The sequence below is a fragment of the Mixophyes fleayi genome, chromosome 10, assembly GCF_038048845.1.
Source record: "Mixophyes fleayi isolate aMixFle1 chromosome 10, aMixFle1.hap1, whole genome shotgun sequence".
Lineage (NCBI taxonomy): Eukaryota > Metazoa > Chordata > Amphibia > Anura > Limnodynastidae > Mixophyes > Mixophyes fleayi.
This window is the reverse complement of record NC_134411.1, coordinates 89,427,328-89,440,516: the sequence shown is the minus strand read 5'-3', so window position 1 is coordinate 89,440,516 and position 13,189 is coordinate 89,427,328. Positions and strand designations below refer to the sequence as shown.

At 52.8% G+C, this 13,189-nt stretch overlaps 1 protein-coding gene across 1 annotated transcript in view; it reads right to left on the bottom strand.

Annotated features, from left to right (window-relative positions):
• NUP210L (nucleoporin 210 like) overlaps window positions 1-12,634 on the bottom strand; it is a 68,079-nt gene extending 55,445 nt beyond the window's left edge. The window contains exons 1-3 of the mRNA XM_075187452.1: window positions 12,441-12,634; window positions 11,746-11,882; window positions 10,310-10,441 (exon numbers count right to left, since the gene is read on the bottom strand). Coding sequence (XP_075043553.1) covers window positions 10,310-10,441; window positions 11,746-11,882; window positions 12,441-12,592 — 421 coding nt within the window. The 5' untranslated portion in view covers window positions 12,593-12,634. The remainder of the gene's footprint in view (window positions 1-10,309; window positions 10,442-11,745; window positions 11,883-12,440) is intronic.
• Window positions 12,635-13,189: the final 555 nt, after the last annotated feature.

Sequence of the window (13,189 nt, the reverse complement as noted above, 5' to 3'; positions counted from 1 at the left end):
CCCAGAGGAACAGAGAGAGAGTCCAGGTCCAGCCCTGAGGAAGTCTAGGTTAAGTCTAGAGTAACAGAGAGAATCCAGGTCCAGCCCTGAGGGAGTCTAGGTCCAGCCCAGACGAAGGGAAGGAGTCCGGGTTGAGCCCAGATGAACTTAGCGAGTACAGGGCCAGCCCAGAGAGACAAAGGGAGTCCGGGGCCAGCCCAGAGGAACAGAAGGTGTCTAGGGCCAGCCCAGAGGGACAGAGGGAGTTCAGGTTCAACCCAGAGTGACAGAGGTAGTCCAGGTCCAGCCCAGAGGGACGGATGGAGTCTAGGGCCAGCTAAAAGAGAGTGGGAGTACAGGTCCAGCCCAGAGAAACAGAAAAAGTCTTGGTCCAGCCTAGAGAGACAGTGGGAGTCTAGGTCCAGTCTAGAGGAACAGAGAGTCCAGGTCCAGCTCAGAGGGAGTCCAGGTCCAACCCAGTAGGACAGCAAAAATCCAGGTCCAGCCTGAAGGAACAGAGAGTCCTTTTCCAGCCCAGATTGAAAGATGGAGTCTGGGTCCAGCCCAGAGATACAGAGGGATCGGGGTCCAGCTAAGAGAGACACTGGGAGTTCGGGTCCAGCCAAGAGGAACATAGAAAGTCTAGGGCCAGCCCAGAGGAACAGAAGGAATCTAGATCTAGCCCAGTGGAACAAAGGGAGTACGGGTCCAGCCCAGAGGGACAGAGGGATTCTGGGTCCAGCCCAGATGGACAGAGGGAGTCGGGTCCAGCTCAGAAGAACAGAGAGAGTCGGGTCCAGCCCAGAGGGACAGAGGGAGTCTGGGTTGAGCCCAAAGGAACATAGCGAGTCCAGGGCCAGCTCATAGGAACAGGAGGGGTCTGGATCCAGCCCAGAGGGACAAAGGGGGTCCGGGTCCAGCCCAGAGGAACAGAGGGAGTCCGGGTCCAGCCCAGAGGAACAAATTAAGTCTAGGGCAAGCCCAGGAAAACAGAAGGAGTCTGGGTCCAGCCCAGTGGAACAGAGGGAGTCTGGGTCCAGCCCAGAGTGACAGAGGAAGTACGGGTCCAGCCCAAAGGGACTGAGGGAGTCTGGGTCCAGTCCAGAAGGAAAAAGGGAGCTGGATCCACCCCAGAAATACAGAGACAGTCAGGATCAGCCCAGAGGAACAGAGGGAATCTGGGTTCAGCCCAGAGGAACAGAAGGTATCCGGTGCCATGCCAGATGGACTGAGGGAGTCCAGGTTCAACCCAGAGGAACAGAGGGAGTCCAGGTCCAGCCCAAAGGGACAGATGGAGTCTAAGTCCAGTTAAGAGGGACAGAGAGAGTCCAGGTCCAGCCCAGAGGGACAGATGGAGTCTAGGTCCAGCTAAGAGGGATAGTGGGAGTACAGGTCCAGCCCAGAGAAACAGAGGAAGTCCGGGTCCAGCCCAGAGGGACAGAGGGAGTCTAGGTCCAGTCTAGAGAAACCGAGAGAGTCCAGGTCCAGCCCTGAGGGAGTTTGGGTCCAGCCCAGAGAAATAGAGGGAGTCCAGGTCCTGCTCAGAGATAGAGAGGGAGTCTGGGTTGAGCCCAAAGGAACATAGTGAGTCCAGGGCCAGCTCATAGGAACAGGAGGGGTCTGAATCCAGCCCAGAGGGACAAAGGGGGTCCGGGTCCAGCCCAGAGGAAAAGAGGGAGTCCGGGTCCAGCCCAGAGGAACAAATTAAGTCTAGGTCCAGCCCAGTGGAACAGAGGGAGTCTGGGTCCAGCCCAGAGTGACAGAGGAAGTACGGGTCCAGCCCAAAGGGACTGAGGGAGTCTGGGTCCAGCCCGGAAGGAAAAAGGGAGCTGGATCCACCCCAGAAATACAGAGACAGTCAGGATCAGCCCAGAGGAACAGAGGGAGTCCGGGTCCAGCCCAGAGGAACAAATTAAGTCTAGGGCAAGCCCAGAAAAACAGAAGGAGTCTGGGTCCAGCCCAGTGGAACAGAGGGAGTCTGGGTCCAGCCCAGAGTGACAGAGGAAGTACGGGTCCAGCCCAAAGGGACTGAGGGAGTCTGGGTCCAGCCCAGAAGGAAAAAGGGAGCTGGATCCACCCCAGAAATACAGAGACAGGATCAGCCCAGAGGAACAGAGGGAGTCCGGGTCCAGCCCAGAGGAACAGAAGGTGTCCGGTGCCATGCCAGATGGACTGAGGGAGTCCAGGTTCAATCCAGAGGGACAGAGAGAGTCCAGGTCCAGTCCAGAGAAATAGAGGAAGTCTGGGTCCAGCCCAGTGGGACAGAGGGAGTCCAGGTCCAGCCCAGAGGGACAGATAGAGTCTAGGGCCAGCTAAGAGGGATAGTGGGAGTACAGGTCCAGTCTTGAGAAACCAAGAGAGTCCAGGTCCAGCCCTGAGGGAGTTTGGGTCCAGCCCAGAGATAAAGAGGGAGTCTGGGTTGAGCCCAAAGTAACATAGCGAGTCCAGTGCCAGCTCATAGGAACAGAGGGAGTCTGTGTCCAGCCGAGAGGGAGTACGGGTCAAGCCCAAAGGAACAGAGGGAGTCTGGGTCCAGCCCAGAAGGACAGAGGGAATCGAGATGCAGCCCAGAGGAAGAGAAGAAGTCCGGTTTGAGCCCAAAGGAACATAGCGAGTCCAGGGCCAGCCCATGGAAACAGAAGGATTCTGGATCCGGGCCAGAGGGTGTCTAGGTCCAGTCCAGAGGAACAGAGTAAGTCCGGGTCCAGCCCAGTGGAATAGAGGATGTCTGGGTCCAGCCCAGAGGGTCAGAGGAATTCTGGGTCCAGCCCAGAAGGATAGAGGGAGTCCTGGTCCAGCCCAGAGGGACAGATGGAGCCTAGGTCCAGCTAAGAGAGACATTGGGAGTACAGGTCCAGGCCTGAGAACCAGAGCAAGGCCGGGTCCAGCCCAGAGGGAGTCTAGGTCCAGTCTATAGAAACTGAGAGAGTCCAGGTCCAGCTGTGAGGGAGTCCAGGTCCTGCCCAGAGATAGAGAGGGAGTCTGGGTTGAGCCCAAAGGAACATAGCGAGTCCAGGGCCAGCTCATAGGAACATGAGGGGTCTGGATCCAGCCCAGAGGGACAAAGGGGGTCCGGGTCCAGCCCAGAGGAAGAGAGGGAGTCCGGGTCCAGCCCAGAGGAACAAATTAAGTCTAGGGCAAGCCCAGAAAAACAGAAGGAGTCTGTGTCCAGCCCAGTGGAACAGAGGGAGTCTGGGTCCAGCCCAGAGTGACAGAGGAAGTACGGGTCCAGCCCAAAGGGACTGAGGGAGTCTGGGTCCAGCCCAGAAGGAAAAAGGGAGCTGGATCCACCCCAGAAATACAGAGACAGTCAGGATCAGCCCAGAGGAACAGAGGGAGTCCAGGTCCAGCCCAAAGGGACAGATGGAGTCTAGGTCCAGTTAAGAGGGACAGAGAGAGTCCAGGTCCAGTCCAGAGAAATAGAGGAAGTCTGGGTCCAGCCCAGTAGGACAGCAAAAATCCAGGTCCAGCCCAGAGGGACAGATGGAGTCTAGGTCCAGCTAAGAGGGATAGTGGGAGTACAGGTCCAGCCCAGAGAAACAGAGGAAGTCTGGGTCCAGCCCAGAGGGACAGAGGGAGTCTAGGTCCAGTCTAGAGAAACCGAGAGAGTCCAGGTCCAGCCCTGAGGGAGTTTGGGTCCAGCCCAGAGAAATAGAGGGAGTCCAGGTCCTGCCCAGAGATAGAGAGGGAGTCTGGGTTGAGCCCAAAGGAACATAGTGAGTCCAGGGCCAGCTCATAGGAACAGGAGGGGTCTGGATCCAGCCCAGAGGGACAAAGGGGGTCCGGGTCCAGCCCAAAGGAAAAGAGGGAGTCCGGGTCCAGCCCAGAGGAACAAATTAAGTCTAGGGCCAGCCCAGAAAAACAGAAGGAGTCTGGGTCCAGCCCAGTGGAACAGAGGGAGTCTGGGTCCAGCCCAGAGTGACAGAGGAAGTACGGGTCCAGCCCAAAGGGACTGAGGGAGTCTGGGTCCAGCCCGGAAGGAAAAAGGGAGCTGGATCCACCCCAGAAATACAGAGACAGTCAGGATCAGCCCAGAGGAACAGAGGGAGTCCGGGTCCAGCCCAGAGGAACAGAAGGTGTCCGGTGCCATGCCAGATGGACTGAGGGAGTCCAGGTTCAACCTAGAGGAACAGAGGGAGTCCAGGTCCAGCCCAAAGGGACAGATGGAGTCTAGGTCCAGTTAAGAGGGACAGAGAGAGTCCATGTCCAGTCCAGAGAAATAGAGGAAGTCTGGGTCCAGCCCAGTAGGACAGCAAAAATCCAGGTCCAGCCCAGAGGGACAGATGGAGTCTAGGTCCAGCTAAGAGGGATAGTGGGAGTACAGGTCCAGCCCAGAGAAACAGAGGAAGTCCGGGTCCAGCCCAGAGGGACAGAGGGAGTCTAGGTCCAGTCTAGAGAAACCGAGAGAGTCCAGGTCCAGCCCTGAGGGAGTTTGGGTCCAGCCTAGAGAAATAGAGGGAGTCCAGGTCCTGCCCAGAGATAGAGAGGGAGTCTGGGTTGAGCCCAGAGGAACATAGTGAGTCCAGGGCCAGCTCATAGGAACAGGAGGGGTCTGGATCCAGCCCAGAGGGACAAAGGGGGTCCGGGTCCAGCCCAGAGGAAAAGAGGGAGTCCGGGTCCAGCCCAGAGGAACAAATTAAGTCTAGGGCCAGCCCAGAAAAACAGAAGGAGTCTGGGTCCAGCCCAGTGGAACACAGGGAGTCTGGGTCCAGCCCAGAGTGACAGAGGAAGTACGGGTCCAGCCCAAAGGGACTGAGGGAGTCTGGGTCCAGCCCGGAAGGAAAAAGGGAGCTGGATCCACCCCAGAAATACAGAGACAGTCAGGATCAGCCCAGAGGAACAGAGGGAGTCCGGGTCCAGCCCAGAGGAACAGAAGGTGTCCGGTGCCATGCCAGATGGACTGAGGGAGTCCAGGTTTAATCCAGAGGAACAGAGGGAGTCCAGGTCCAGCTCAAAGGGACAGATGGAGTCTAGGTCCAGTTAAGAGGGAGAGAGAGAGTCCAGGTCCAGTCCAGAGAAATAGAGGAAGTCTGGGTCCAGCCCAGTAGGACAGCAAAAATCCAGGTCCAGCCCAGAGGGACAGATGGAGTCTAGGTCCAGCTAAGAGGGATAGTGGGAGTACAGGTCCAGCCCAGAGAAACAGAGGAAGTCCGGGTCCAGCCCAGAGGGACAGAGGGAGTCTAGGTCCAGTCTAGAGAAACCGAGAGAGTCCAGGTCCAGCCCTGAGGGAGTTTGGGTCCAGCCCAGAGAAATAGAGGGAGTCCAGGTCCTGCCCAGAGATAGAGAGGGAGTCTGGGTTGAGCCCAAAGGAACATAGTGAGTCCAGGGCCAGCTCATAGGAACAGGAGGGGTCTGGATCCAGCCCAGAGGGACAAAGGGGGTCCGGGTCCAGCCCAAAGGAAAAGAGGGAGTCCGGGTCCAGCCCAGAGGAACAAATTAAGTCTAGGGCCAGCCCAGAAAAACAGAAGGAGTCTGGGTCCAGCCCAGTGGAACAGAGGGAGTCTGGGTCCAGCCCAGAGTGACAGAGGAAGTACGGGTCCAGCCCAAAGGGACTGAGGGAGTCTGGGTCCAGCCCGGAAGGAAAAAGGGAGCTGGATCCACCCCAGAAATACAGAGACAGTCAGGATCAGCCCAGAGGAACAGAGGGAGTCCGGGTCCAGCCCAGAGGAACAGAAGGTGTCCGGTGCCATGCCAGATGGACTGAGGGAGTCCAGGTTCAACCTAGAGGAACAGAGGGAGTCCAGGTCCAGCCCAAAGGGACAGATGGAGTCTAGGTCCAGTTAAGAGGGACAGAGAGAGTCCATGTCCAGTCCAGAGAAATAGAGGAAGTCTGGGTCCAGCCCAGTAGGACAGCAAAAATCCAGGTCCAGCCCAGAGGGACAGATGGAGTCTAGGTCCAGCTAAGAGGGATAGTGGGAGTACAGGTCCAGCCCAGAGAAACAGAGGAAGTCCGGGTCCAGCCCAGAGGGACAGAGGGAGTCTAGGTCCAGTCTAGAGAAACCGAGAGAGTCCAGGTCCAGCCCTGAGGGAGTTTGGGTCCAGCCTAGAGAAATAGAGGGAGTCCAGGTCCTGCCCAGAGATAGAGAGGGAGTCTGGGTTGAGCCCAGAGGAACATAGTGAGTCCAGGGCCAGCTCATAGGAACAGGAGGGGTCTGGATCCAGCCCAGAGGGACAAAGGGGGTCCGGGTCCAGCCCAGAGGAAAAGAGGGAGTCCGGGTCCAGCCCAGAGGAACAAATTAAGTCTAGGGCCAGCCCAGAAAAACAGAAGGAGTCTGGGTCCAGCCCAGTGGAACAGAGGGAGTCTGGGTCCAGCCCAGAGTGACAGAGGAAGTACGGGTCCAGCCCAAAGGGACTGAGGGAGTCTGGGTCCAGCCCGGAAGGAAAAAGGGAGCTGGATCCACCCCAGAAATACAGAGATAGTCAGGATCAGCCCAGAGGAACAAAGGGAGTCCGGGTCCAGCCCAGAGGAACAGAAGGTGTCCGGTGCCATGCCAGATGGACTGATGGAGTCCAGGTTCAATCCAGAGGAACAGAGGGAGTCCAGGTCCAGCTCAAAGGGACAGATGGAGTCTAGGTCCAGTTAAGAGGGACAGAGAGAGTCCAGGTCCAGTCCAGAGAAATAGAGGAAGTCTGGGTCCAGCCCAGTAGGACAGCAAAAATCCAGGTCCAGCCCAGAGGGACAGATGGAGTCTAGGTCCAGCTAAGAGGGATAGTGGGAGTACAGGTCCAGCCCAGAGAAACAGAGGAAGTCCGGGTCCAGCCTAGAGGGACAGAGGGAGTCTAGGTCCAGTCTAGAGAAACCGAGAGAGTCCAGGTCCAGCCCTGAGGGAGTTTGGGTCCAGCCCAGAGAAATAGAGGGAGTCCAGGTCCTGCCCAGAGATAGAGAGGGAGTCTGGGTTGAGCCCAAAGGAACATAGTGAGTCCAGGGCCAGCTCATAGGAACAGGAGGGGTCTGGATCCAGCCCAGAGGGACAAAGGGGGTCCGGGTCCAGCCCAGAGGAAAAGAGGGAGTCCGGGTCCAGCCCAGAGGAACAAATTAAGTCTAGGGCCAGCCCAGAAAAACAGAAGGAGTCTGGGTCCAGCCCAGTGGAACAGAGGGAGTCTGGGTCCAGCCCAGAGTGACAGAGGAAGTACGGGTCCAGCCCAAAGGGACTGAGGGAGTCTGGGTCCAGCCGGAAGGAAAAAGGGAGCTGGATCCACCCCAGAAATACAGAGACAGTCAGGATCAGCCCAGAGGAACAGAGGGAGTCCGGGTCCAGCCCAGAGGAACAGAAGGTGTCCGGTGCCATGCCAGATGGAATGAGGGAGTCCAGGTCCAGCTCAAAGGGACAGATGGAGTCTAGGTCCAGTTAAGAGGGACAGAGAGAGTCCAGGTCCAGTCCAGAGAAATAGAGGAAGTCTGGGTCCAGCCCAGTGGGACAGAAGGAGTCCAGGTCCAGCCCAGAGGGACAGAGGGAGTCTAGGTCCAGTCTAGAGAAACCAAGAGAGTCCAGGTCCAGCCCTGAGGGAGTTTGGGTCCAGCCCAGAGATAGAGAGGGAGTCTGGGTTGAGCCCAAAGGAACATAGCGAGTCCAGGGCCAGCTCATAAAAACAGAGGGAGTCTGTGTCCAGCCCAGAGGGAGTACGGGTCAAGCCCAAAGGAACAGAGGGAGTCTGGGTCCAGCCCAGAAGGACAGAGGGAATCGAGATCCAGCCCAGAGGAAGAGAGGAAGTCAGGTTTGAGCCCAAAGGAACATAGCGAGTCCAGGGCCAGCCCATGGAAACAGAAGGATTCTGGATCCAGGCCAGAGGGTGTCTAGGTCCAGTCCAGAGGAACAGAGTAAGTCCGGGTCCAGCCCAGTGGAATAGAGGATGTCTGGGTCCAGCCCAGAGGGTCAGAGGAATTTGGGGTCCAGCCCAGAAGGATAGAGGGAGTCCTGGTCCAGCCCATAGGGACAGATGGAGCCTAGGTCCAGCTAAGAGAGACATTGTGAGCCCAGAGAACCAGAGCAAGGCCGGGTCCAGCCCAGAGGGAGTCTAGGTCCAGTCTATAGAAACCGAGAGATTCCAGGTCCAGCCGTGAGGGAGTTTGGGTCCAGCCCAGAGAAATAGATGGAGTCCAGGTCCTTCCCAGAGATAGATAGGGAGTCTGGGTTGAACCCAAAGAAACATAGCGAGTCCAGGGCCAGCTCATAGGAACAGAAGGAGTCTGGATCCAGCCCAGAGGGACAAAGCGGGTCCTGGTCCAGCCCAGAGGAACAGAGGGAGTCTGGGTGCAGCCCAGAGAAATAGAGGAAGTCTGGGTCCAGCCCAGTGGGACAGATGGAGTCTAGGTCCAGCTAAGAGGGATAGTGGGAGTACAGGTCCAGCCCAGAGAAACAGAGGAAGTCCGGATCCAGCCCAGAGGGACAGAGGGAGTCTAGGTCCAGTCTAGAGAAACCGAGAGAGTCCAGGTCCAGTCCAGAGAAATAGAGGAAGTCTGGGTCCAGCCCAGTGGGACAGATGGAGTCTAGGTCCAGCTAAAAGGGATAGTGGGAGTACAGGTCCAGCCCAGAGAAACAGAGGAAGTCCGGATCCAGCCCAGAGTGACAGAGGGAGTCTAGGTCCAGTCTAGAGAAACCGAGAGTCCAGGTCCAGTCCAGAGAAATAGAGGAAGTCTGTGTCCAGCCCAGTGGCACAAATGGAGTCTAGGTCCAGCTAAGAGGGATAGTGGGAGTACAGGTTAGCCCAGAGAAACAGGAAGTCCGGATCCAGCCCAGAGGGACAAAAGGGGTCTGGATCCAGCCCAGAGGGACAAAGGGGGTCCGGGTCCAGCCCAGAGGAAAAGAGGGAGTCCGGGTCCAGCCCAGAAAAACAGAAGGAGTCTGGGTCCAGCCCAGTGGAACACAGGGAGTCTGGGTCCAGCCCAGAGTGACAGAGGAAGTACGGGTGCAGCCCAAAGGGACTGAGGGAGTCTGGGTCCAGCCCAGAAGGAGAAAGGGAGCTGGATCCACCCCAGAAATACAGAGACAGTCAGGATCAGCCCAGAGTAACAGAGGGAGTCCGGGTCCAGCCCAGAGGAACAGAAGGTATCCGGGGCCATCCCAGAGGGACTGAGGGAGTCCAGGTTCAACCCAGAGGAACAGAGGGAGTCCAGGTCCAGCCCAAAGGGACAGATGGAGTCTAGGTCCAGTTAAGAGGGACAGAGAGAGTCCAGGTCCAGTCCAGAGAAATAGAGGAAGTCTGGGTCCAGCCCAGTGGGACAGAGGGAGTCCAGCTGCTGATTTTGCTTGCACCCCTGTCATATTGACATTGAGAGAGGAGAGTCACTGCTGCATGAGTAACCTACCAAATATTGCACTGCAACATACCAGGAGCCAGTACCTAGTACTACAGCCCACTTGTTGCATAGGTGAAATGCCTTACACTCCCGGGACTTCTCCCCTCATCCTTAACATTGAATAGTGTTTATTGGACAAGGGACAACTGCACCCTTTTGTATTGCACTTGTATGTGCTTATCCAAGAGACAGTATTTCTGTGCGATACATCTCCTGTTGCTACATGAACTGGTTATTATACACTTGCCATTATCGTATTCTCATTAGCTATTATTGGTATTACAACTATTAAGAGATGTCTTCTGCAACATTGTGATATATTATTTCATTCTTCAATTTTAATTTAAAGGATGTTCATAATAATGAGGTATATAGCAGGACAGGGGCAACATTTACGCCAATTAGTTTCAGATTTTCCACTACATTATTACTAGAGGGAGAGTGCCAGAGAGCAAGCTGCCAGGGGTTCTCTACAAGCTGACAGAGGGACAGAGGGAGTCCGGGTCCAACCCATAAGGACAGAGGGAGTTCGGTACCAGCCCAGAGGCATAGCTGAAGTCTGGGTCCCGCCCAGAGGTACAGAGGGAGATGGGTCCAGCCCAGAGGGAGTCTAGGTCCAGTCTAGAGGAACACAGGTAGTCCAGCCCAGAGAGACTGATGGAGTCCGTATCCAGCCCAGAGTGAGTCCAGGTCCATCCTAGATGGACAGAGGGATTCCAGGTCTAGGCCAGAGGGACAAAGGGATTACGGTCATGGTCGAACTTCGAAGATTGAAGGGTAGAGTTAAGCATATAGACCCTTTTCATCGCAAAATTGGTCATTTTGGAGAACTCTGGAGGAGTATACATGAAATCCCAGCAGTGTTACAGAACCTTTCCCAGGTTTTTCCGAGGAATGTTGGGAGTATTAAGTATGTATAATGAACTAATGGAAGACCCATAGACTTGACTCTTATGAATTCTTGCAATAAGGAGCTGAGAGTCAGGATGCCTTCAGTTTTATTAAACAGGCAGGATGTTGCATACCACACACCTTCATTATCTAGGGCGATAACGTTGAGCTCTACAGGAGCATCATCCACGTATAACTCATGAGTCCGAGATACAATTTCCATTGTCGCTATGACATCAACAATGACATCACAGTGCAGAACTTCTCCTGTCACTGCAGAGAGAAAAGAGATATGTGTTATAAATAGAATCTACCCTACAATATTTCTAGCTGGACAACAACATGCACATTGTGGGTCTAAGTCATATTCAGAAGTCCCATTGCGTGCTGTATCTTGCATGAAATTGTCCTGCTCAGTGAATGCAATTCATGTCCTAACTCAAATGACACTTCCGACTGTCTAAGACTTAACTTAAAGGGCCGAATGAAGGAGTGTAGGGGCGGACGCACGTCGCCATCATACAGTAAGGGCGTGTCGAGGCCGAGTGCACTCACATTCCTCTGATTCAAGCTTTGGGCATCTCTCAGGTACGTGCTTTTTAGCCATATCACTTGCACCAGCTACAGGGCAGGTGTAGGTGCTGACTGATAGTGATAACTGGCAATTATGCATGCTAGAACATGTGTTTTCAAGTAAAATAAACTATAAAACTTGTATATGGGCATATATGGGTGAGCAAACTATGGGGTATATTTACTAAACTGGGTTTGAAAAAGTGGAGATGTTGCCTATAGCAACCAATCAGATTCTAGCTTTCATTTATATAGTACATTCTATATAATGATAACTGGAATCTGGTTGGTTGCCATAGGCAACATCTCCACTTTTTCAAACCCACAGTTTAGTAAATATAACCCTATGTGTTTTTTAAAAGCAAATTGTGTTCACATTGCGTTCAAAGATGAATCAGGCCCTGTGAATGTACCTCTTTAAATCAAATATTAGTTTTAAGAACATACTGCACTATCGATTTTTACTTAATTGTTTCAGAATAAAACATTGCTAAATACTATTAGCATCAGCGGATGTCAGTTGTGCATACAGTATAAAGGTACATTTATAGTCATGGCATAGGTGAGGGCGCCTCTCAGTGTTCACTTTACATACTGATTGGTTCCACAGAGCTTCATCTTACCAACTCTTTGGTAGCACAGAACCCAATATTAAATTGTCTTTAAAGGTTTTATTACTTTACAGTAGACTTTATCCAGGATGCACCATGCATCTACTGAGTGACATTGGGGCTGAGTCACATCCTGGCAGCGATATATGGACTCATTTCACAACATAAGTGAGATTTTTGGTTACTCGCTTAATTTTGCCTGCATTTTACAATAAAGGTTATTCTCGTCTCTTACAGCTGGTCTTTCTAATACCAATGTTCTCACTCTTAGCTGATTGGAGTGTTAGTGATAGCATTGCACTATCTAGCTGTATACATCTCTCGTCTATGGGGCACATATCATTTGTATCTTCATAGGGTTATATAAATGGCATATTACACGCAGACACCTACCGGTCTCCTCAGCTGTCACTACACTGGTGAGACGTTTGGCTTGTTCTGATCTGGATGATAAAATGGCTTTCTGTGAGCACAGGAGCCCGTTGTTGTATACTGGGGTCACCGAGATGATATCTGGGTGGGATACAGACCTGCAAGTAGAACAATGAGATCATCCTGACACTAGTGTTACCGTCTGCCCAATAACAGATATTATTAATAGGGCACAGAAGTGACATAATCATAGTGGGAGCAGAGATCACTAAAAGTATAAAGATAGAACTACATAGATAAAACTACAAAGATGTTCCTCTAAAAACTAGTCTCAAAACTAATTGTTTTTATATTTGTATCATAAACACAGCGGGCCTGATTCATTAAGGAAAGGAAAGCAAAAAAAATTAGTAACTTTTTACCTTGGCAAAACCATGTTGCATTAGACTGAGGGGGGGGGATTTAAAATGTGAGGACAGATTTATAGTTGGGATATGGCATGTCCTAGATCAACTTTAAATTTCAGTGTACAAATAAGCTATCAAGTATTTGTGTGCTACATGCAAAAACAGCCAGTATTTAACTTGTGTGCAAAATAGAAAACTAACTTGAACCCCTTGCATTGTAACATGGTTTTGTCTGGGAGAAAACTTCCTCATTTTTTTTTTACTTGCTTTCCTTAATGAATCAGGCCCAGCGTGTCCTACTGTACTCACCACATGTAGCATTCTCCATCAGCCTCCAGTGTGAAAGAGACCTCCGAGCCCTGGTGGAAGGGCAGAAGGACCTTTGGAACTGATAGCCTGGAGGCCTCAGTGCTCACTTCCAGGAAGATGGGGAGCAGGGAGAGGAACGTGAGGATTCTCATCTCTCTTCCAACTCAAGTCACAACGAGAAACTAAAAGTTAGAGATAAGCAGACCATTGCGAGAACATAAACCGGTCATAAAATATATGTTCCACTTTCTTCAGTTGTTTTTCAATGAACCCTCCCTCCTCCTTATACTTCTTATGCTTTTTTTCAGACTCCCAACAGCTCCAATCTCTGTCCAGCACCATCTGCATAAAAAGTCACATGATCTAAAACACAAGATCTGCGGCAAAACCTTGCTACACGCCTCCGGCATATATGAACATCTCTATGGCTGGTGTGGCTGAACACCTGGACTGACAGAACCATCCAACCATAGACAAAATAAATATTTATCAAGCAGCGATGTTGCAATAGGATAACAGCATTAGCACCTGTATTGGGACCTAGAATCTGTGGAGGGCCCCGGTGTGACCCCAATATACTACAGGGCTCAGGGCTGCTTTGTCCTCTCACTGTCATTGTGATAATAGATGCACCAGTATAGTACGTTACAGGAGGCTTTTCTAGTTCAGGAGCACCATAGCCAAATATCTACAATATCTATTAAACAGGACATTTAAGGGTCAATACAGAGAACTTTCATGGGAACTTT